Below are 25,889 nucleotides of genomic sequence, written 5' to 3'. Positions count from 1 at the left end.
TCCCCTGGAGGTTTATGGAGACATTGCTGGGTCTACCTCCAGGTTTCTGATTCAGTTGGCTGGGGGTGGGCTTGAGTGTTTGCATTTCTGACTAGTGCCCAGGCGCTAATGCTGCTGGTCTTGAATCACATTTTCAGAATCACTGGTACAGAGGACTCTCTGCCCCACTAAAGAGCAGCAGGATATTAACAAGGAGCAGGAGAGTGGGACTCTAGGCCAGTGGGTCTCTGAACATGGATGACATCGGACTCAATTGTACAGCTGTAAAAATTATGAATCCCTTCCCTGTCCTTGGAGAGTCTATTTCGGTATGTCTGGGATGGGCATCTGTAATTGTTTACTTCTCTGTGAATTCTGATGTATAGGCAGGTTTTGGATTAAGGCCAACTTCTAAATGATAGTGAATGGATTGCAAAGGTATTTCGAAGGGAAGGTCTCCCTATAGGTGTGAGCACATAGTTATTTCCCTAGTTTGTTATTAACTGCTCCAAATTCAGTTTTGGTCCCTTAGGGGTAATCTGGTTTCTAAGTATCTACACTTTATAGCTGCAGGGCCCGACGGACAGGGTTCACATCTCTCTCATTGATTAGCTAGGTGATCCTAGGCAAGGTACTTTTAATCCCTCTGTGGCATGATTGGGATTCAAAGCTAAGTCTTTCAGAAACCAAAATACATGCACTCTCCATGGCTGCTAACACCTACACTGAAACTGAGGGCTGCTCTTCAGGAAAATTAAGAGATTAAATGTCAAACTCCATAACCTGGCATTCAAGGCTCTTTGCTCTTTGTTCTCAACATGCTTTTCCTAGTTTATCTCTCAGGATTCCTCCCTGCCTGACATTTCATTTCAAACCACGCCGTCTTGTACTCATCTTAGTAGCTCTCTAAAATTGTAATTAAAATAGGCACTGTCCAATTAGTGTTCAATATAGAACGCCTTAATTTAATGTAAACTTGATGCAGGCAGGGAACAACATGTTCACTACTGGATCCCTAAAACCCAGAGTGGCCTTTCATATGCCAAGCACTCAGTAAATAGTTGTTGAATGAATGAATGAATGAATGGACTAACTCAGACATCACCAAGGCCAAATGTCATCACTTCTTTGACCTTGGCCATGTGCTGTCCATCTTCCTGACACTGTTCAGCCATTCCTCTGAGAGGAAAGCTCTCCCTGCACAACCTCACACTTTTAAATACCATCTAGCCTTCTCTGATGTTTAGTAAGAAATATAAATTTGGTGGTCTTCCTCCTGTTGCCCCTGGAATTTTCTAAATGAGAATCTTGACAAAGGTGTCTTTTGTTATGTTAATGAGGCGACTTTTGGAAAATCCCTGTGACTGGATGCCAGAGGAACCAATCTTGTGATTTGAGAGTTGGAACTTTCAGCCCCGCCCACCCTGGACTTCCAGGGAAGGGAAAGGGTTTGGAGATTGTGTTCAGTCACCAATGGCCAAGGATTTAATCAATTATGCCTTTGTATTAAAGCCTTCATAAAACTCCAAAGGCACTGGGTTGGTGAACATGTGGAGACTGTCAGGCTCAGAGAGCATGGGAGCTCTGTGCTCCTTCCCACATACCTTGTCCTACGCAGGTTTCCCCATCTGGCTATTTTGAGTTATATCCTTTTCTAATAAACCAGTAATCTAGTAAGTATTTTTTTGTGAGCCATTTTAACAAATTAATCAAACCCAAGGAGGGAGTGATTGGAACCTCAGATCTACAGCCACTAGGTTAGAAGCACAGGTAACAACCTGGATTTGTGATTGGCATCTGAAATGTGGGGTAGAGGCAGTTGGGAGGACTGAGCCCTTAACTTGTAGGATCTGACACTATCTCTAGGTAAACAGTGTCAGAATTGAGTTGAATAATGGGATGCCCAGCTGGTTTCATGGACAATTGCTCTGATGTATGGGGAGAAAAACCCATACAACAAAACTGGTGTCAGAATCATACTTCCAAAGATGTCATCCTCTTAGCTAAAAATGATCTTCCTTCTAATCTCCTATGGTGCTTTATTTGTAACTTTAGGGTTATTTCCTCCTGTTACAACTCATATGAGCACATATTATTCCCACCACTAATCAATGGCCCATTGATGGCAGGATCCACATTAATGTTTTATCTGCTTTCCTTTTTCATGTAGAATCTTGGTTCTACATACTACTGGCTGTTTCTCATACACAGCATGCACTTATGTTGTTGGGCCCTTGCATATATTTAGATCAGCTGAACACTTTCTCCTCCTCTTTAAGTGGCAAAGTCCTCATATTCTGGGGCTTCACTCAGGCATCACCTCCTTGGAGGAGCCTTCCTTCCTGTGTTCAGTCTCTGTGCTAGTTGTAGTTCCCCATGCTTGCCCCATCATAGTACTACTCATGCTAGATCACAATTCCCATTTTTCTGGCTTTCTCCTCCACTCACCTGTAAGACATTTAATCAAAGATTGAATCTTGTTCATCTCTGTAACCTTGGAGTCAGCAAAAACTAGGCATGATGTATGTATTCATTATATATTCATTAGATTAATATCCTATCTAATAAAAGAGTAATATGCAAATTGACCATCACTCCAACACACAAGATGGCCACCCCCCTTGTGGTCAAAGATGGCTGCCCCATGTGGACACAAGATGGCCACCACAAGATGGCCTGCAAGGGAGGGCAGTTGTGGGTGTCAGGCCAGCAGGGGAGGGCAGTTAGGGGTTACTGGGCCGGCAGGGGAGGGCAGTTGGGAGCGATCAGGCCAGCAGAGGAGTGCAGTTGGGGGAGACCAGGCCTGAAGGGGAGGGCAGTTGGGGGGATCAGGCCTGCAGGGGAGGGAAGTTGGGGTGATCAGGCAAGCAGGGAGGGCAGTTAGGGGTGACCAGGTCGGCAGAGGAGAGCAGTTGGGGGAGATCAGGCCAGTAGGGGAGGGCAGTTGGGGGGGGGGGAGGAACAGGACATTTGGGGGCCATCCCTCTCACAATCCAGGCCAGCAGGGGAGCAGTTAGGCGTTGATCAGGCTGGCAGGGGAGTGGTTAGGGGGTGATCAGGCTGGCAGGCAGAAGCGGTTAGGGGCAATCAGGCAAGCAGGCAGGCAAGTGGTTGGGAGCCAGCAGTCCTGGATTGTGAGAGGGATGGCCGACTACCCTCAAGGGGTCCCAGATTGGAGAGGGTGCAGGCTGGGCTGAGGGACACACCCTCCCCCCCGCCCCCCCGTGCACGAATTTCGTGCACTGGCCCTCTAGTATGTTTATAATAATTTTATTTTACCTGAATTCCAAAGAAGGCTTTTGTAAAAGGAATGAACTAAAAAGACTGTAAGTGTTGAAAATTTCTGCTTTCTTAATAGCATGGCTACTCATAGCACCTAATTCTGCAAATGACTTCTTGAAAATTACAAAAATTTCATTAATTGCTTTGCCCTAGGAGTTAATTTTAAAACTATAGCTTTCATTCAGAGTTGTTAATTCTGATAAGCATCTGTGTGTCTAAGCTGTGAAAAGGCAAGAGCCATGATTATTTGGTTTATCACTGAGACTTGGTACAAAGAAGTGGCTCAATGCATTTTAAATGAGTGAACTCGATACATTTTAAATGACTTCTGGAAGCTGCATTATGGCTTACAAGACACGAGAGTGCCAATTAGAAAACAGCAAGTGCCAGAAGAAAATGGCATTGGCTGCTCAGTTTCCAATGACCCCTAACTTACGGAAGAACCCTAAGAAATGATATGCCTGAGTTGCTGAAGTCAGTGATATTAATAGGGAGGATAATGTGGCCCCAGCAGTGAATACTTTGCAGCCCTGAATAGCACAGTGGAGAAAGAACTGAACTATGAATAAGAAGACAGGGTTCCTAATCCTGGCTCTGGCTCCTTCCAACTGCATAGCCATAGGCAACCCACTGCACCTCTCAGTTTCTTTCCCACTTGGGGAGAGCCGGCAGCAGCTAACATTTACTACGAATTTACAATGTGCCAGGTCCTGTGTGAGGGGTTTTACATACATTTCCTCACTTACGCTAAGGAAATTTGGCTAGGTTCTTTCCAACTCTGAATGTTCAAAATTTTATTATTCTCAGCTAATTTCAATCCCATGCCAAAGTACATAAAGCAATGAAAGGAACTTCAGATATACACTGAAAAAAAAAATTAAGTGCTTATTAATTCTTTCTCAAAGATTGCATACATGTTGATTGAATTATGCCCTGGAAGAATGTTACTACAGAACTGTCACATGATTTCCTGATAGCCAATGGTAATATCTGGGAGGCTAGTGACACTATTGACTCCGTGGGGATACATCTTTGCTCCCAGCTCTACCCCCTGGCCCGCAGACTGCTGAATGGCAGGCACTCTCACTCACACATGTGATTTCTCCACCAGCCTGTTTGAAGGCAGCAAATGCTTTAGGAATACCTATCTAAATTAACAACTCTAATTGAAATCCATATTTTCAAAATTAACTCCTGGGACAAAGGAAATGTAGGTTTTAATGTGAAGCCAAGAAACACAGGCCCAATCAAACATTCCTCGGTGGAACATTTCATGGAAGTGCAAGGAAATCACCTCAAGAGGAACACTGAGACTTTCCCCCTTTGGGTGGTAAAGCTCAGACAGACAATGGAATGCTTTCAGGCATAGCAAAGAGCCAAAAGATAAAGGAAATCTTGACTTATGAGAAGTAGAGTTCTATGTGGGAGTTCCTTTTCATATAATAAACCACACTCGAGATATCTCATGAAAACCACTCCAAAGACACATTATTGCTTAAATGTTACATTGAAGGCAAGGCGTAGCACCCTGGAACCCAAGTCAAATACCCCAGAGAGCAATTTCTGAGTTCCATGAATCTTACATGTTCAGTTGTTAGGATAAGTATATTTGTGGGGAAAGGGGGTTGGGGAACACTCTCAGGACAGTGGACCTATTCCTGGTGGTTATTAGGTTTTCTTTATCTGTTTGAGAATATTGACTACCTAAGAATAGAACATAATGCATTATGGACCCTGCCTTGAACTTCTGTTGGTTGATGTTGATTTCAAGGAGGTACTTGAAATCAATGAAACAATCAATTCTGTACAAATATGGGTATGGATTCGAGAAAGATCATTCACAAAGATCGCACAGCTGGAAATCTATTTTATTTAGTGAGCGTGGTTTGGTTGGAACCAAAGATGATACAAAGGGCCATGATTTGGGGGGTGGTCCTCAGTCAGAGAATGAGCCCTTGGTGAGCTCTGAATATGGCAACTCAGTTCCTGAAGGTTTATGTGGCCCAAAACACCCAAGACTATAGAAAGACCTGATTCTTGAGAAAGTCATTTCAGCTGACGTAGTCATTAATCAGCAATGTTTATGCTCATTAATAGACCATGAACAATATTAAGAACATCCAATCTCCATGCTAACAAACTAATAACTGAAAATCAAACATCCCTGTGATACTGCACCCTGACCCGCCCTCCCCTCCACGCCCTCCCCCCCCCAAGCCCTAACTCCTTGGAGCTATTTAATGTAGTGATCTTGAGTCATGATTTGCTAAGAAGCCTTTGGAAAGTTTATTTATTGATTCCTTCCTTCCCAATTCGAACCTTCATCATCTTGGTCCAGGGCTTCACTCTCATATTTTAATTCCTGAAAACACTCTCATAGCTCATGTCTCTGACTTCAGGCTCTCTGACCTTCATCTATTTGTAAGTTCTTCCTAAATGACTCTCTGTTCCAAAGCCTTCAGAAATTTCTTCCCATAACTCAGAAGACTTAACAGGGGTAGTAAATGGAAAGACTACTTCAATGAGAGTCAGGATATCAGGTTTCAAGTATGAGTCTGCTATTCATGAGAAGTAGTATGTTCTTGCACAAGTCATTTAATCTCCCTAAGCTTTGTTTCTTTATCCACAGAGTGGGGCCAACAATATCTGTCATGGATTTCATTATGGTGATTGAAACTAAGATAATGAATATGAAACCCTATAGTGTTACCTTATTTCTGGAATTTGGGAGAGATATATAACTATCCTATATAATAAAAGCATAGTATACAAATTGTCCCCTCGACTGACTGGGAGTAGTCTGGGAGTTTGACTAGGGGGGCGGGGCCAGCTGGGGGAAGGGAGGAAGTATCCAGCCAGCAGCTGCTAGGGACCCTACCAGTGTACAAATTTCATGCACTGGGCCTCTAGTCAATTATAATAGCTCACATTTATTGAGCATCTACTATGTGATGTTATAAATGCTTTATAAGTGTCAACTCATTTAATTCTCAGAACAACACTATTTTACTGACTGGGAAACTGAAATGTAGAGGTTCATTTGCCCAAGTCACATAATTTTCAAACCATAGAATTAGATTATAAAGCCATTCAGTATGGCCCAAAGGCTGTATTCTTAAAAAAAAAAAAAAGTAGGAAAAGAAAAAGCATCACTTCTGAAAAAGTATTTTTCTAAATAATTGGTGGTCTTTCTCAGATAATTATTTAGTGAGAACTCATATGTATGATGAATATTTATAAGGCACTCACTATGTGTCAGGTATTCTGCTAATTCTTGGAAATTCAAGGAAAAGTAATTATAATTCTCAAAGGGCACATTGTCCAGTGGACAGAGATCCATAAGTAGTATGATAAGGTTTGCAGAGTGTTCTGGGAACACTGAGGGGTGCTCAGCCTGGCTTGGTGGAGTCAGGGAGAGCGCCCTGGTGAAGGTGATTCTAGAGACGAGCTATAAAAACCAAGCAGGACTTAGCCAGGCAATCACTGGCAGGAAGAGAGAGAGATTTTAGGAAGAGAGAACAGTAGGCCAGAAACAGGGTGGAGAAGAGAACATGAAGAGAACAAGCAGACCATAATTGTTAGAATGTGATCCTATGTGGCTAGAGACCTGGTCTGACTGTTCACCACGGTATGCCCTGGCACTTCCTACTACAATGAAAGCCCTGAAGTGGCAGAGAACTTATATGTTTTGGTGTCACTATTGTGTCACCAATGACTTGTACAAAGTGGGTGCTCAATAAATATTTCTTTTTACAAAGTATATTTTTATTGATTTCAGAGAGGAAGAGAGAAAGGGAGAGATAGAAACATCAGTGATGAGAGAGAATCATTGATCGGCTGCCTCCTGCATGCCCCCTACTGGGGACCAAGCCCACAATCCGGCCATGTGCCCCAACCAGGAATCGAACCATGACCTCCTGTTTTATAGGTCAATGCTCAACCACTGAGCCATGCCAGCCGGGCAATAAATATTTCTTAAATACATATATATGCATGGATAAATAAATACTTGTTGGGTGAATTATTTAATAAACGACTAAACAGGGAGTACCATGGCAAGAGAAGCTGGCAAGTCTCTAGCTTTCATGTATATTGCATCAAATATAAACTCAAACAACTATCTATCAAACTAACTTGAGCTGGATCATGAGGTGCCTTGGGTGCCAAGTGTCCACCTTTAAACTTTATCTGAGTGATAAGAGTGAGCCGTGGAAATGCCTCAAGCTGGAGAGGCATGTGGTCAGATAGCACGTGAGAATAGTCACTCTGGTGGCAGTTTGGGGAATAGTTTAGAGGGGAGAACATTGTGGGGAAAGATTCCACTGCGTTATGCAGAGCTCGCACAGGAAGTTCTGTAACAAATTATAGAACAGTGAAATAAAAAGTAAGTTTTCAAAGCGGGGTCTCCTCTCACCCTTAACAACTCCACTCCATGAAAAGGTTGGATAAAAGCAAAATCGAGGGTTGATGAATAATTTTGCAAAGGCTAAAAGACAGGGTGTTCTGTAGCCAGCACTGGCTGGAAAAATCAGGATATTCAGGATTTGGCTCTAGTATGTCTATAACCTATGATGTGGTTGTTAGGAAGTCTGGGTTTCTCCTCCTGAAAAACAAAGAGGTTGAATAAATGGCCTCAAAGGTCTCCTTCAGCCCTCCTATTCCAAGAACATGATTTTGTGACCTTGTGAGCCCTATGATGACCTTTAAAAATACTGGATAGTGAACTGCACAGCATTTAAACAAATAGGTTGACATCATTTTAGAGGAGAAAGTTCCTGTAGGAATATCAAATTCAATTTTACAGATGAGGGGGACAAGGTTCAGCAATGTTAACTGAAATAACCACTTTTATGTAGTCATTTGGGGGGAAAGGAGAAGATAGATAATCAAATTGCATGAACTTGTTTACATATTATCAAAATATAAGCTACTTGGACTTGAACTTTTTGGTATTTTTAATCTAAAGTTGAATTTCTGAATTCGTTAATAACTATTCCAAAAGAATTTTAATAGAATTTTTGGCCATTACTGCTAAGTATTCATACTTTCCAAAGTAGCAAATATAACAGTTAACAAAATTCTCATTTCATTCTTTCGTTTGTTGAACTTTCATTTCATTCTTTCATTTGTTAAGGGTATAGAGACAAATAAGACCCAGACAAATTTCTAACATTTTACCAGTTCTAAAATTCTATGATATTCCATCTTATTTTAAAATTTCATCCCATATCTTAAATTAGCTTGGGTGGCAAATTTCCATGAAATAGATTTTGTTCGTTTTTAAGTGCTGTTCAGTGGTTTTGCCTCTATGAAAGGGATTCCTAATTCCACAAAAAGTCCATGCTTACTTGTTGGATGTTCCATGGAGGTTTGTCAGCAGAGTGAAGTTGTTTCTCACACTTCTCAAGCTGGCGAGGACCTAGAAGAACAAGTTTTCAAATGTTTAGAAACAAAAGGAGATACATGGGAGCATTCAGAAGCCACGCTTAGAAACTACACCCAGAGATGAAGGGAGAGAGAGCCAGGGCCAGCATGATACATACCTGGGCAAAAGGCGTTACAATCAAGTCATCACCGTGTCTGGTGGAAAAAGAGAAAAGCAACATTTAAACATGCATTTGAATGATAACTGTGGCATATAAGCTGTCATATGAAACTTTATCAGTGTTAGCAACACAAATGATATACTGAAGTCCTTCTACCTAGATATAAAGGCAGGACTGCTTTCAGCATACGTGGGGGTCTCAGGAACTTGAAAAACAACAACAACCCATCACCACCAATTCATGGCTCCTAGACTTACAGTGACTACACATGAAAGCATTTGCAAGTAAGCATATATCCTCAGGGTATAGTCCCATTAAACAGCAGACCTAGAGGACTGTAATTCAAAGCGACTTGTGGGTTGCCAGAGCCAGGAAATTCAAAGGGAGGACTGCTCACAGGCACATACAGAGTAGGAAAAAATGGCATAACAGTCTGGATAAAGGTTAACTTTGGATTTCCTGGCTTTTGTTGATCTGAACCGCAGCCTTAATGCCATTTAAACACAGATTTCTGTCTGCAAATCCCATTACTTTTTGTTTTTAATATAACTTTTTTTTTTTTCTTAAAGTACCCAGGGAAAAGCTTTTAATGTAAGTGTACTGACTGAACCTACCATTACCATATCGTAGTTGTTGTTCATTTTGTCCCAAAGATCTGATTAAGCTGTACCTAGTATTATGTAAATCTGTACTTGGGAACGGACAAAAGTGTGTTTTCAGAAATGTATTCTCTCTCTGCCATGTGCTTTGATGATAAGTCTACTTAAGCCCACCTGCAGCAAACTCTCCATTAAAGTTATTAGAAGACAGTCCGTCTGAGCTGCAGACACAGAATCAGGCCAATTTGCTATCACAGCATGAATCACAGCAGCCACACACCAGCCGGTTGACAATGAGCTTCCTTCACTGTCTGTCCTCATGATCACCATACAAATATGGCCCTTCTTAGTTAATTACAACACAACCAGCAATTATTAAGCACCTGCCCATTAACAGGCCTTGTGTGAGGCCTGGGAGTGCACAGTTGAACACTTGTGTGCATGAACGCCTCTTCTCGAACACAGGCTTTTACTTTGGGCTCTTATTTAATATAACATTTCCCCTGCTTATCTTTGTCTTATCTAGAAGTCCCCCTTCAATTCAATCGAGTAAGCCTGTTGCACATTAACTTTGTACTGTGACTATAAAAATAATGCATGCTTTGCACGGTTACCATATGTCAGGCCCTGTGCTAAGCACCGTATGTGCAGTATCTCTTTTTCAATGCTTGTGACAAGACTTAAGGCAGGCGCTCTTTATATACCGATTTTAGGGGTGATATCAAGGCTCAGAGAAGTTAAGCAACTACTTAACTAGCACATATGGAATAAGTGAAATTACTTAAGACTATTAGATTCCAAAAGTCTGTGCTTTTCATCATTATGTTTCCTATTTTACGGTGACTCTGCAGAGCTGACAGATTGAATTATACAGAATCCGTGACCACAAATTAAAACATAGGAGAGGAGACAGAAAAATATCCAAAACACAAAAACATTGCAATAGGTAGTATAAATACAGAATATGGATACTCAATGGGGTGTGGAGGAGAGGTGTTAACTATAGATTAGGGGAAGTAGGAAAGGCTTGATTGAATGGGCTGTGTGAAAGATGATCTCTTAAGGGCAAGCTTTAAATGGAGTGGATGGTAGATGCTGCCCATGAGAGAAACTGCCAGAACAAAGGCATTGAAATGGAAAGTACTAAACATGCTCAGCAAAAATGCTCTGTGGCTGTCTGGGTGGAGCTGAGCACATTGTAGAGGATCAGACTCGAAGTTCCCCCATGCCCATATTATGGACAGAATCGACAATGGTTGTGGAGTTGGTGCTCAACTCAGAAGCAGGGAATGCACCAGTGAAGGCTTTTAGTGAGACAGGCAGAGAGAAAAGTGCTCTAGAAAGTAAAATGCTGTTGACAACAAGAGATACATGGAAGAGAAGACAGAGCCAGGAAAATAGGGGGGTACTGCAGTCATTCAGATGAGAAGAAATAGGTGAGGCAGAAGAAGAAATAGGAAAAGACAATGGGAAGAAACCCTAAACATCTTGCCAAGAATAAGGGGTCATAAAGAGAGGTTCTTTTCAGTTTCAAAAATGGGGGAAAATAGTGAAGTCATGAATAGAAATGAAAAAGTGAGGAGGAAGGGGTGGAGGAGTTGTGTCACTTTCCCACATGCTGGGTTTTAAGATATTTGTGGGAGACATCAAGCAGGAAGACTGAGCTATGGGAATTAGAGTATAGATTTACGAGTGGCCTACAACCATGGGGATTGTGAAAGCAATGGCAGGGATGGCTTCCTGAGGTTAGGGGACATGTTTAGAGAGAGCCAATGGAAGACCCTTGGGGTTCATGGGAGGAGCCAAAGAAATGAGCAGTTGTGATCAATGCAGGGTGCTACACTGCATCTAGGACTGCCCCTGCCCAAGCTATTTTCTTGAGATGAACTTCAGGTGGGTGAAATATCTTGCTGTGTGTTCAGATTTTTGCTGTGACGTTCACATTGTTCTGAAGACATTGGGTTGAGTTGGGGATAAGGTCATGGAGTTAAGTAGATCATCTATGGCTCCTGGATTTCTGGAGTCAACAAAAAGCTAAATAATATGAGCAAATCTCACACATATGTAGTACCTAAAGCTGACGGACGCTGTGTTGCATAATGAGGAGTTACTATACTAAAACTGTACAAACTAATGGTTAAAGGGCGGTAAACAAACATTAAGAGGCCTCCATGTCAACATGGCTATTATGGAACTTATGAAGATTAGGAGAGCAGAACATTCAGAAGCAGAAGATGGACATGCAGATCCCCAGCCCTGGCTCCCTTAAAGAAATATGAACTGCAAAAGCTAATGCTGTATGTCAATAGCTGCTAGAAAATGATCAACTAATTCATAGGCAATTTATAGCAAGGACAGGAAAAAACAAAGCAAAACAAAAAAAAAAACCTCATATTCGAGTTCAGCTGGATGATTTATGAAGCCACTTTAAAATTTTAAATCAAAATTTGATATGTTAATCATTAAAAATAAAAGGACATGGAAATAACAAACTACTTGATTAGTTACGGAAAAGCGATGTATTTACTTTCCCAAAACACTAGAGAGGGCAGCGACTCCCAAGGAGGCCAGATATTCAGATCCATGGCACTATCACCATCTAGTGACAACACCAGCACATTACAATATTATAGAGTAATTGGAGATGAGAACACTGGGTCTTAGAATTGAGTGTACGTCTATTTAAACAATGAAATAGTTTTCTGGAAAGCAAAAATGCTTATTCTACTGCTATATTCTAGATTGTATTAATTTCTATGTTTCATACCCACACAAAAAATTTTACTTGTATTTTTCTTGCAACACTGATTTTAGTCTGTCTTATAGAGAAACATATACTACTAGAGGCCCGATGCACAAAATTCATGCAAGAGTAGGCCTTTCTTTCCCTGGCTGCTGGCACTGGCTTTGCTCTGACACCCAGGATCCGGGCTTCCCTCACAGCCCCAGCTTCATCCGGAAGGATGTCAGTCTAATTAGCATATTATGCTTTTATTATTATAGATTATATGGAGCCAGCCAGCATTGGTTTGTTTCTCAATGGCTCTCTTGCTAATTAGGAAACATCAGGCAATCTCTCTATGCCTCAATCTCTTCCTCTGTAAAGTGGGATGCAACTCTTAGTGCTTGGCACATAAAAGCTCTTCAGTTATTTATAGTTATTCTTGTTAGTATTTGGTGTTATTACTATTATAATTAAACAATTGTAGGCCTGTCTTCCCAGCTGGTGAGGACTTCTTTAGATTAGTCATGTCTGCCCCCATCACACTCAAGGGAACTATTTATGTTGTACTTTACAGTTCGCAAAGCATCTTCATATACATCATTTCATGTGATAAGAGTATGTTCTTGGCCCTAGAGAATAGTGCAACCACCTATCTTGTTGGTCAAGACTGTAACCTCACAGTCAACCACAATCCCTGCTGATCCTAACTTGCAAATATTCATTAACTGCCCATTGGATCTGCTCTAAGCTAGATCTCCATCCTCTGTTTTGTGGATTACCAAAGCCTCCCATTTGGCTCTTGGATACTAGTGTTTAGGTTTGCCAACCCTCCCAACCAGTCTTCATACTGTAATCAGAGTTATCTCTCAAAAACATGCCTCTGATTATGTATATTCTTGCTTCAAAACTTTTAGTAGCTCCCATTGCAGCATAAAGGCCAGCTCCTTAGCTTAGGCCCCGCATGATGAGGTTCCTGCTTACTTCTCTAGCCCCATCTTTCACAATTTTCTCTTCCGCTCACATTCTCGGTCACACTGAGCTGTGGTTTCCCACAATGCTCCTGACAACTGGAGAGTTAGTTAGCACACGGCCCTTCCTCATGCATCCCCTTCTGCTTTGCTAAGTCTTCCAGCTTAACTATAACTCCTCAGCCTGGGCTACCTGCCCTGCCTGGCTAGACCTCTCAAAGTCCTGTGCATACCTTTCTAGGATTGCCCTTACCCAAAAGTATTAAAACTGTCTATTGACTTACTAATTTTTTTTTACCTCCCTGGAAGATACAGATGTTCAATTTGTTAGCAAAGTGCCTAAATTCAAGTAAGTGTTTTTTAAAGAAACTATGAATACGATCCTCATAACATCTGGAAAGGTAGTCAGAGGTTAATACCATTATTTTTATTTTTCATCCTCCTTTAGTGTCTGTTATGTACTGGATAGCCTATGGTTTAATTGCCTAGACTCCCTGAGTTTAAGCCTTGGTCCCCCATTTATTGGGCAGGCTACTTAAGCTTTCTGTGCTCCAATGTCCTCATCTTTAAGATAAGAAAATTATAGTACCAACCATATTGGGGTTATGGAGATTAAATGAGTTAAAATCTGTAATGTACTTTAAATAGTACACAGCACATAGGAAATGCTCGGTAAATGTGTGATTTTATTTAGAGATAATTTAGTGTCTTAAAGCCATGTGGGATAGTAGTAAGTCTAATTCAAGTCTTAGACACCACATTGTATTTTTGGGTAGTCAATCAATCAGCAGGTGGGCTGTTATTTCTGCTTTTCTTCTTGGTTGTTGGGTCTCAGTTCTCTTGATTATTCATTCTAGAGACAACTCAGTGCTCACATAAATGGTGGCTTTAAAAAGGTGAGAAGAGATACTGGCGGGTTTAAAGCAGGGAGCAACAAGGCCAGTCCTATACAGGGATGAGGAACATTTTTTCTGGCAAGAGCCATTTGGATATTTATAACATCATTCACGGGCCATACGAAATTATCAACTTAAAAAGTAGCCTGCTATATTAGGTCAGACATCTAATTAACTCACCCCCAGTGCCTTGGCAGGGCCAGACCAAATGCTTTCTAGAGCATTATATGCCCCTCGGGCCAGACACTCCCCACCCTTGCTCTATTTCAATTCACCCTGAAGAGTAATAATTGAATGCAATATCTTTAAAAGCACTCCTCAGTTTAGCTCAAGATACCTGTGGGATACTGGATTTTCCAACATGGTCCTGGTAAAATAAAATGCCAGATGAATTTGGATATTATTCAAGCCCCACTTCTTGTTTTGTTGAGAAATATAAATTCCTAAATTGACAAATATATAAAAATTTTAATATAATGTTGAAATATTTGCAACACCAAATGCTGTGCTATTTTTATTCATGCAAAGATTTTAATGCATCTTATTTTTAGTGTCTATCATACCAGGGTATTATGTTGCCAACTGTTTTTTTTCTTGAGAAGGGCTGTTGTTTATTATGAAAGTGTGCCTTCCTACTTTTTATTTTATCAATTGAGAATGATACTAGATAACATATACAATCCCTACTTGTCTCAATTTAAAGTTGGCAATACCACGTTAGTTCTAAAGTTTGGGAAACATTTTGCTGCTTGGTAAAACTGAAAAGAGGGTAAACCGTTAGTATTAGGGACTCTGAATACAGAGGCATTCAGAATTAGAGTTTGTTTCTACAGCTATAGACTGAGTTGGACTGTGATCATTTAGGTCTCTTCAGTTTCAAAATGTCTATAACCTTTTGAGTCTAAGTAAGAAATCATCAGAGTTTAATCTGAAGTTTGATCAGAACTTTCTGAGGAGCCTCAGGAATGAACCTGAGACCCATCCTTCTGTTTGGCATGAGTTTGGGGAACCGTTAGCTGCCTCCCCAAGATAGTCTTTCATCTGTGAGACGCCACGTGAATGAGCTCTAATTACTTCCAGCTCACTAAATACCCTGTGCTCCCCACACAGGAAGACTAGAAAGGTGTTACTCTTAGTGGAAGAGAGAATTCCATGTATATTCACTGTCAACGCTCCCATCCCTTTGGTCAGAAACTTCCTTGGTTCTATATGATCTGCAGCAAAGTGGTTACCTGTCTTCCAGCCTCGGGTATGTCAAATGTGCATCCATCTGTTTTCTACCTGGTAGTAGAGTCTACCTTGTAGTTTGAAGAACGTAAGTGGATAGAGTCCAATAGTTCTGAATATGGTCATTGGACAGAGCATGGCATATCGTCATGGGAGAGGGGTAGGTTTCTCAGTCTCTCAGAGTCTCAGTTTTATCATCCATACAGTGGAGACAATAATGGTGCCAACCAACAGGATTGTCGTGAAGATAAAAGAGATAACATATGTCAATGCACCTGGCTCTTGGTAAGCACGCATTAAATGTTTGATCCCACTACTAGCAGGGTTATGTGGGTGTTCCTCTTATCTTCCTTACTTAACCTCCCTGAACATGTAACCTTTTTGGGAATATCTGTTGTTGTTGTTTTTTTTTTTAACTCATCTGTGATTTTCCCACTGTTTTGTTAATTTTTTAAAATATTTATCTTTATTGTTGAAAGTATTACAGATGTCCCCCTTTCCACCCATTGACCCTTTCCAGCCCTCACCTGCCTCCCCCCAGCCCCAGTATGTGGTATACTGCCTGTCACATAGGGGAGATTCGGTAAATATTTGCCAAGTGAATGAATAAGGCCTACCCGATTATTATTTTAGGGCAGGGGTGCTTCTATTAAAATTGGTTAGCAGAAATGCCCTGGGGAGTATTTTCTTACTGGTAGCTTTAAAACGCCCCCTGCCCCTTTCACAAGAGGGTGACCCTTTTAGCTTCCTTTCCAATAGAGGAAGAGGGCCCAGTGGAATTTTCCGGGCTGGCGCCTGAAGGGAACTACGAATATTTTTATAACATATGATGTTAAAAACAACTGTACGTGTGCCCAGAAACCTTTTAAGGCATGCATTTCAGCATCCAATTTTATTTGGTTTCGAAAATTTAATAAACAAGTAACACAATTCCGCCGTTGTTCTTTAAATGAAAATTAGAGATCTACAATTAATAGCAGCAAAACAGAACATGAGCTGTGCTTAATAAGACGGTGGAGTGTGTGTGTCGTGTCTCACCAAGGAGCTGGGCAACAAGTGGGCATTGTGTCCATGTTCCAGAGAAAGGACACAGACATGTGGCTGGAAGGCAGACGATTAAATGTCACCCAGCAAAGGCCACTGAGAGAGGATGCATGTCACCAACCACCATTTTTCTTCTCTACTGTAGCCTCATGTCGCACACGCTGTGGAAAATTTAAGTGTGATTTGTAAAAAGTGTTAAGGTTCTCATCTTCTCATAAACGATTTAGCAGTTCAGAGAATGAAGCCGAAAAAAATCAGTAACAGATGTGAACTGAATACTGGGCCTGAGGCGTGTGACACCCTTGGAGACTCTAGCTCTAGAGCATTAAAGTCCTCAAGATGGTCATCACCATCACCTCTGCTCACACTCATTTTTCTCCTTGCTCCTCCCTGCGGGCTAAGGGGGAAGTGTTGCTGCTGCTGCTGAGCCAGGGTTAAGGGTGAGGTCAGAGTGAGACCGGGAGCCAGACAGAGCTGGTACTCACTGCTCGCTGGGAAGCGAAGAGTTTCTCGACATCGCCTTTGGTGACAGGTCATAGTCGCTGTCTGATCTGTAGAGAAAGGACTCTCTGCGCTGGCTGTGCCCGGGAAAGGTGGCGTGAAGTACCAGCCCAGAGGAAGAGCTGGCCTGGGGGTCCAGCGGGCTCCGACCTGGGGAAGGACCATTTTCCACATCAAAGCTGAAAAAGAGAGCAGAAAACTCCGGTCACATGTCAGCGTGCAGGAGGGCGTCGGACACACAGACAATGCACACTGATGGGTGCCAGGCACTTGACGTGAAACTTCACACTGTATGGAAAGTTTTAATCCTCACAACAGCTTTGAGTTGTAGTCATTATTATTCTCACTTTGCATAAAAGGAACAGTCCCACAGAAGTTCAGTCACTAGCAAAGAAGAGAGCCAGGATTGGAATCCCGGAGCAGAGCAACTTTGCCTGAGCAACTTTGACAAATTCAAAATGAGAGTCTTCCACAAAATAACTCGGTGCTGATAAGCAGCTCCGGAGGCAGCGCCAACACAGCTCTAGGTGTCATACACTGAACCATCGCTTGAATGAGTCTTCCTGCCAGAAATAACTCTCACAGTGTCATTAAAGAGGCAACACCCATATATATATTTTTTTTTAAAAAAAAAAACCTCTGTGATGTTTTATTTATTTTTTTTATTAAGGTATTACATGTGTACATATCTTCCCATTGCCCCACCCCCACCCCACTCCCATACATGCCCTCACCCCCCAGTGTCCTGTGTCCATTGGTTATGCTTATATGCATACATACAAGTCCTTCGGTTGATCTCTTATCTCCCCCACCTCTCCCTAACCTTCCCGCTGTAATTTGACAGTCTGTTTGATGCTTTACTGCCTCTGTATCTATCTTTTTGTTCATCAGTTTATAATGTTCTTTATTATCCATAAATGAGAGAGATCATGTGGTATTTTTTTCATTGACTGGCTTATTTCACTTAGCATAATGCTCTCCAGTTCCATCCAGGTTGCTGCAAATGGTAAGAATTCCTTCTTTTTTATGGCAGCATAGTATTCCATTGTGTAGATGTACCGTAGTTTTCTGATCCAGTCATCTGCTGACGGGCACCTAGGCTGTTTCCAAAACTTAGCTATTGTAAGTTGTGCTGCTGTGAACATAGGGGTGCATATATCCTTTCTGATTGGTGTTAACACTCATATTTCTGAATGTTGCAGGACAAAGTGCTATCCTGAAATCATCCACTTGCTGACTAGCTAGGAGGTCCAACCTGAGATTTAACGTTCCTATGCCAGGTTAGCCACAGAGGATGACTTAACCTGATAATGTCAAATTACCCTCTAGGGCTGCAGAGTTTTATCTCTGAAGGAGGGTATAGCCACTTGCTCCAGCAGAGGCCTGCCATTAAGATTTCTGGTCAGTCTCCCTCACTGGGGGTAGGTGCCCTCAAGCCCAAAATTATTTGAACAAGCTCTGGTCAATCAACACACAGGAGCAGTAGAGATTTTCTCTGATGTCCCCATCCTGGTATTACCTGAGGCGCGGTGTATCCTTCCCATGCTCTCCATCATCTCCTCTACACTTTCCTTATGTGCACAGCCTCCCTGAGCCTCAAAGTGACAGTAACCCTCTTGCCCAGCATTTCTCTAAACCACTCACCCCAGGTAGCGCTCTGCAGGCAGGTGTTGGAGAAGGTATGGGGCTGGGATGTTCTCTTTGCCAAGTCAGACCACAATAGTGGGCTTCCTTTGTACTCATCCAGCTGCCATCACTTACTTCTACAAGCATGGTTCTTTTCTCTCACTAGTTCTTTTTTTTTTTTTAAAAAATATATTTTATTGATTTTTTACAGAGAGGAAGAGAGAGGGATAGAGAGCCAGAAACATCGATGAGAGAGAAACATCGATTAGCTGCCTCCTGCACACCCCCTCCTGGGGATGTGCCCGCAACCAAGGTACATGCCCTTGACCGGAATCGAACCTGGGACCTTTCAGTCCGCAGGCCGACGCTCTATCCACTCAGCCAAACCGGTTTCGGTTCTCTCACTAGTTCTTACAACCTGCTCTTTTGGGATGGATTTTGCTTATATTTCTTTAGTTTACAAATTGCTTCCTGATTCATTATTCCACTTACCCCCTCATCACAACCCTGTAAATGTAGATCCCACTGTACATTTGAGGGAAATGAGGCTTAGAGAAATTTTAAATACGTTGTTCCAAGTCACAGAATGAGAATTGGAACACCCTAGACTTCCGACTCATTTCTCCACTCTGGTCACAGAGTTCCAGAAAGCCCTGCTGGGTGACAGGGTGCAATTTCCCTCCAGTCTCTGGATTCAAACAAAATTTGTGTTTGGTATGTGGAGAGTCAGTCAGATTATGAGCAACCTTGGCTGTTATCTTGAATGAGACAGGGAAGGCAGCAAATTGCCCTGAAGCTGTAGGTTTCCTTGAAACAAGAAACCTTTTCGCTGAAAGGAGAAATGACAGAAGGCAGGGCTAGCCTGCTTCCCCGGAGACCATTCTGAGAAGAGGCTTCCGCCAACCCACAAACTCGAGGTGTCTGATAAGAAGCAGTTAGCGAGACTCCCCTTAAAAGGTCAAGGAAAGGCCACAACAATCCAATACTCATTAGGGCACCCAAGGCGCTGCAGACAGGTTTTCACAGCAGGCTACGTGGCTGGGATGGGTTGCCCTTCACAGACTGTGAATGAGCAGGCAGGTGGGCAGTGGTTCACACATACCAGCCTGCTTGCCAGCCTGCCCGGAGGTAGGGTTATGTTGTAAACCCTGTGAAAATATAACGAAAGCTGACTTTCGAACTTTCCTTGGGCAATATCTATAATAGTTGTTGAGCAAAATGCAGAGCTCCTTTGAGGATAAGGGCTCCTTCGGGCCACCCGGATCCTGTAGAACCAGTAGGTCCTGATGCTGGCTCTGAACTCTTCTGGAGGACAAAGAGGGTAGGTTCTTCCAAAGTGAGGATGGGACTCCATAAAGCTTAAGGCTGGGCATGAGCTGTGAAACTCCATGAGTGTTGATGTCGTTATTCACGTGGTATGTATCTGTACAGCCTTTACGGATATTGAACCATCGAAATGTTTTTGTATCAGCTGGCAGCCAGCCACTGTCCCAGGCCCTCCAGGTGACCGTGCAGGTGATCTCCTAACGAAAGGGTTGGTGTCTGGAGCAGCACGAGCCTCTACCTTCAGCACTATCGCTACCTTCAGCCTGTGCCCATTGAATTCATCAGTGCCCATGAGGTACCAGTAATGAAATATTATGAATATCACTGCTTGTGTATATATGTGCTAAAATCTCAGAAGAGGTGCCCAGTGGGTATGCCTACCACACTCTCAGAACTTTTTCCATTGAGGGTTTCCACCCCGGCTCACTCTGCTCTCTTTTCTGCCAGAGGTATTCCTAGTGGGCAGAAAATAAGTCCACAAGGCATTCTGCCCCCAGCGTCAGGTTCAGGAAAGTTTGGTCTTGCCAGGTAAGAAAGGACTAGATCCAGATACCAAAACTCTCTCCATGCTGCCCGCGCCCCCCATTTTTTTCCTTTCTTCTTTACCCTGCCTGAACTCGGAGAAGAGCTTGCTGGAATTCAGAAGAAACCAGGGAAGAATTCTCTGGTCCAAAGAAGCCGTCTCAGTGAGACAAATGGCCTTTCATATTCCCTGGGGCACTGTTTCAAAGCAACCAACACAGATGTACAACTTAGGAACAAACATGAATCACCAACCAGACACCAGCCCCAGTCACAGCAAAATTAGCGAGCAGACATCACAATGCGTCCCACAGATCCAGGGTGGGAGGAGGGGTGTGGGCAAGGGGGAGACTGAGGACACACTGAAGCAAAGTGAATATGCCACACAAACGGGAGTACAATTCGAGAAGAAAATGGAATCTGAAATATCAGAAACAAACACATAGATGGGGTCATTATTTATTTAGGGTAATTTCTGCCTCTGCCTTAATCCAGCACACACATTTCACCTTTAGGTTTCTTTACACCAAAAAATATTACAAAAGTAATGTAAGAATGTTATGTAAAACATAGATAATAGAGAAAAAACACCGCCTTTATTTGTAGTTTAGATTAATAGTGAAAAATATACTGCCTTTATTTGCAGTTTAGTGCTTTTCCTTCTGAACATTTCCCCTGCAAGATTGGATCTTGGCTTTTTTTCACAAGTGTTTTGCATTGTAGTGCAGTTTCCAGAATTATCATTTTCCATGGGCTACTTACTGGTTCATCCGGAAGCCATAGCATCGTTTCTAAAGCATTTTTTCCTCCTGTTGCCCTCATACTTATAATTTGCAACAACATTGCAGTTGATATCCTTGAGTTTAGAGCTACTTCAGTATTTAGGTCTTCAGAAGAGGCCACTCAGAATTTCAGGTAGATTACAGGAGGATGTCAATCCTGAGTTTTGGAATAGTAGACTGTACTGCCAGGAAGGGGTTGTCCATATCCAGCATAGGGACTGAAACAGTTTTGAAAGTGACCTTTTTTTCTAGGACCAGAGACAGCCCCCCACCCCCATCCCCTGTCCCAGCCCCACTCTCTGAGGTCCAGGATCCTGTAGGCTGCCCTCCCACGAGATGCTGCCTGCTCCTCCCTGCTTCGGATGAGTGCCCTGGACTGATCCATGGCTTGCTGCCTAAGAACTAATATTCTAACAACTTTCTTCTGCTTTGTATCCAGGGTTCTCAGCTCCTTGGAGGCAGCGGTGGTAGTGGCTGATGCTGTGTATGAGGACTGGTGCTCCCTGTAACTGGAATGCCCTTTTCACCACTGTCTCCCGTATGCCACTGTCTTCAAAATTCAGCTCACATCACCTCCTCTAGTCAGTTTTCCCTGACACTGCAGCCGGTTCTAAGGAGGCACATGCTCCTCCTCTGTGCCCTCCTGCACTCCTTTACTGCAGCACTTGCTCCTCTCTCCTTTGTTCTCCAGTTATTTAGCTGCTCCCCAATAGATTCTTATCTCTAAGGGAGAAGGGACCCAATGTCACTCACATTTGTGTCCCAGACAACTGGATCAGAGCCTTGTAAATAGTCTGCAACAACTGTCAGCGAACCAACCAAAGAATACTGCAATTTATTGTGAAATGTCTTTCCTATCTCTTCTCTCTTCCTGTCTCCTTGCCCTTATCTCCGTTCCCACTGGCCTGAGTTTCTGCTCTTCCCTTCAAATGAGTCTATGGAGATGTGGCATTAACTTATTTGATAAGCCTTGTGAGTCAATAAACTAAAAATAATAAAATAAAGTACACTGCTGTGTTCTCCCCCAACAACACAAGCTCGCATAGGAAAGTCTCTGGCATTGATATTTCAGATGATGACCTCTGTACATAAATCCTCAGGAAGGGACAAGTCTTCCTGGGTCAACTTCTGTTTGCCATCTTCGCATCTCTTTCTTTTCACTGAAAGCCAGAACCCTCTCTGCCCCACACTTTGTCTCCCAGTTTCCACTCCCTAGGAATCTATGCAGAGCCAGCCCTGAGCTGGTGCAGGGACATAGCCAGCAGATGGCAGAAGACAGCTACCTCTTCCTCGGGCTGCACCTCCCAGCCTCCAAGCAGAGCAGGGAGGGCTGTGTGCCAATCTTGGAGAGAGAAATAGGACTGAAGCCTTATTCATAAGCCTGGGAGGAAACCCTAGGGATAAAGAGCAGACCCACAAGGTGTTCATGAAACCTTTTATTAAACTAAGACAGTTCTACTTCCAAGAATTCAAGCTAAGCCAGGTGGCTGCAGAACTGCCTGCAATTGTCCCCAGGGTGGTAGTTTTCTGATCCCCAATTACCTGCACACACCCCAATTTCTATAACAAAGGCAGGAATAATTCACTTCCGAATCAGAGGAGATTTTCCTTTGAGCTCAGTCTTTCTCTGGGTGAGTCTCTTTGGCTGATTCTAACAAACAGCCTCACTGAAAATATCACAAACTCTACAAAGAGGTTTAGACTCCCAGGTCAGCAGATGAGCTCACTATCATTTTGGAAAGTGCCCTGCTATCTCAATTTTGCTATTTTTTCTTAAATATTATTCACTGATTATCTTCTACATCATCGAATTCTTAGCTCTGCCAGGCTAATTCTCTTCAATCCATTTCAAAGAGGAGAAAACAGAGGTCCAAAGTGTGAAACTTTTTTTTGGAAAAAATCTAAAGTGTAACCTCTCCTCCATGTCCCCACAAACCCCCCTCTTGATCTCAGAACCTGCCACACTGGGCTGCATTCCTCTGTTTAGGGATCCCTTTCACTCCACTAGCTTGTGACCTTGAAGCAGGGACTAAGTCTCATTTATTTTTTTAAAATCCTCACCTGAGGATATTTTTTCCCATTGATTTTTAGAGTATGGAAGGGATGGAGGAGGGGGAGAGAGATACATCGATTGGTTGCCTCCTCTATGCACCCCAGCCAGGAACGAGGATCAAACTTGCAACCAAGTTACGTGCCCTTGACCAGGAATCAAAGCAAGACCCTTTGGCTCTCTGACTGATGCTCTAACCACTGAGAAACCAGCCAGGGTGCCTTATTCATTTTTGTATTCCCAGGGCTTAGAGCTGAGTCTTATGCCAGAAGGCATAGAAGAAATATTTGTTGAAGGGATGTGAGGATCTCACAGTTTTATTTCTCATCTGGAAAAAAAGCCATTTCAGTTTGGATTCAAACTCCTGGCAGGGGATGATCTCAGAAGAGAGTTTCTACACAGAGTCTCAAGTTTCCTTTCTTCATCCTTCCCCACCGGTCCCTGCAGTATCCAAGGAACTCACTCAATCGTTTTGGCTTTTGAAAACTTTTGTGTCTATGAAAGGTGTATGTTTGTGTATAGAGTGCATGTGTATGTGTGTTGGGTGTATTCATGAAACAAAATGCTGTTTCTTTAAAGTTTTACAAAATATTTCCCTCAAATGTATTCAGAAACTAACATCTTCAAATGCTTGCTTATCATTTTGATAAAAATAAATAGCCATTTATTTATGTGCTTATATTGACCATCACCCCAGGGTGCTCTCTGGTCCCTGGAGATGGAAAGCTGCAGAGGAACACCCATTCTTACCCACTTTATCCAGGGGTGGGCACAGGCAAGCTTACAGTTGTGAGTATGTGAAACACAGAGTTTATTCTTGTGTTATTACTTATTTATTCCTTGTTGTATTTATTATTTATTATTATTAACCTGCTTTTGTCCACTCTTATATAATTCATGGTTGCAGGCTGCAACCAGTGCTATTTTCTAATGAAGGACTTCACTGTGTGAGGTCACAGCCAGCATGATGGAGAGCCCATGTCCTGGCTGAGGGTAAGCAGACCTCCTCTGGTCACAGCTACAGCAGAATGTCACGGTTCGGCCCTAAGAACCCATTTCCAAAGTCTGTGACTTCCCTCCCATAGTGTAGGAAGAACTTCGATGTTCAGCTCATCTGAATTCTCGAAGCAGCTTCCCTTTCTTCCAGGGGCTTTGAAAATAACATTCATGGCAAAAATCCAAAACTGCTTTCCCCACAGAAAGGTTTAACCAGAGGTAGCAGAGTAATGCTGCGAAGCTCTGGGATTCTGGAGATTTGGCTTCCAGTTACTATGTGGAAATCACTAAAATGAAACAGGGACTCTGTGTCCTGCCTGCTACCCCTCCATCTCTTCCCCTGAAATGAATGAATAAATGAATGAGCAGAAGATCTCTGAAGTACCTCTGAGATTAGACATTTTGCAGAGACTTTGGAGATGGAAGAAAGATTAGTTCTCAAGTGTGGCTTACTGTAGTTTTATAATGTTAATGATCATTCACTAATTCAACACATACTTATTAAGAACCCACTATGAAATAAGGCACTATTCTAGGCCTGAGAATGTAGCACTAAAACCCCCTAATGCATATAACTCTTAAAAGTAAAGATAACTTTCTATAGGACAATGATTCTAAGGAAAAGTAGGGTCTCCCAGATGAGAATAATTGCGTAGGAATGTGTATTGTATGTGGTCTTTACATACAATACACATTCCTGGAGTGGAGGGAACCATGATTGGGACCTTGCTACTTTGTGTGACTGCTGCCCTAGCTGTGCTACAGATTATCCTACTAGCTCAATATTTTCCAGCTTGCATTCTCCACCTTTCCTAAGAGCATGTCATAAAAGATAATCAATTCGTTCTTAACAAGATAGAAACACTCCCACTTATAAGTTTGGCAGCTCTGCCAATAAGAAAATCTATTCATCTTTTAATTAAATAAAATATTTATTAATAAGCATGCTTAATAAGCCTACAGTAGCTCAAAAGTAATTGAAATTCCCTTCAAAAGAAATGAGATTGATCTGGGAAAACCAGTTTCTATTCAACCAGTAATGGCTTCAATAAATTGTTGCTTTAAAAAAAAACACACACACAAAAAAACAAGTTCTCACAAATCATCTGGAAATCAATTCTAGATTCTGCCTGAAATCTATTTGAAATATTGTAGCTAATGCTCATTTAGCATGTTTGCATACACTAATGATAAGAGATGTGTTCATCTCATGAGATACTGAATTTCACTTTTGGATTAATTTAATTGTAAGAGTTGAGCCAGAAAAACATGAATTTATTTTCACCTTTAGCCCAAACCTCTCCCAGTACCCATCCCATCCCCAACTCCTTACATAGCTGGTTTTCCTCACTGTGGTAAATAATCTACTCAGTTGTACAAACCACAACCATCCATGATTTTACCTCATTCTTCAACCTCCCATTTTGTTTTTCAGTTGGCCAAGTGTCCACAATCCTACATCAAAACTATACCCTTTTCTCTGTCCTTGCTGCCACCACTATTTCAGGACATTAAAATCTCCCTTGACCTGGAATAGCCACCCTATGAATCTCCCTGCTTCTACTTTTTCATCATCCTCTAAATCTTTTACACATAACAGCAAAAGCATAAAAATCAAATCATGCCATTGTACTTAGAATAAAATCCAAACTCTTTACTATGGATTAAAAGTTGCTCCTATAGTACTGGAAGTGCTAGCAATAGCAATCAGACAAGAAGAATAAAAGGCATCCAAATTGGAAAAAAAGAAGTAAAACTGTCATCATTTGCAGATGACATAATACTGTACATAGAAAATCCTACAGAATCAGCCAAAAAAC

The 25,889-nt window shown here is 42.2% G+C and overlaps 1 protein-coding gene across 2 annotated transcripts in view; it reads right to left on the bottom strand.

Annotated features, from left to right (window-relative positions):
* The window catches only part of PDE4B (phosphodiesterase 4B), a 434,463-nt gene that overhangs the window by 116,055 nt on the left and 292,519 nt on the right, over positions 1 to 25,889 (bottom strand). For both annotated transcript variants that reach the window (XM_028142374.2, XM_008139401.3), the window contains 3 exons: positions 16,752 to 16,946; positions 8,805 to 8,841; positions 8,610 to 8,680 (listed from right to left, as the gene is read on the bottom strand). In XM_028142374.2, coding sequence (XP_027998175.1) covers positions 8,610 to 8,680; positions 8,805 to 8,841; positions 16,752 to 16,946 — 303 coding nt within the window. The remainder of the gene's footprint in view (positions 1 to 8,609; positions 8,681 to 8,804; positions 8,842 to 16,751; positions 16,947 to 25,889) is intronic.

The sequence above is a fragment of the Eptesicus fuscus genome, chromosome 9 (assembly GCF_027574615.1).
Source record: "Eptesicus fuscus isolate TK198812 chromosome 9, DD_ASM_mEF_20220401, whole genome shotgun sequence".
NCBI classification, from domain to species: domain Eukaryota; kingdom Metazoa; phylum Chordata; class Mammalia; order Chiroptera; family Vespertilionidae; genus Eptesicus; species Eptesicus fuscus.
Note: the sequence above shows the minus strand (reverse complement) of the source record. Positions and strands in the feature narration are given on the sequence as shown.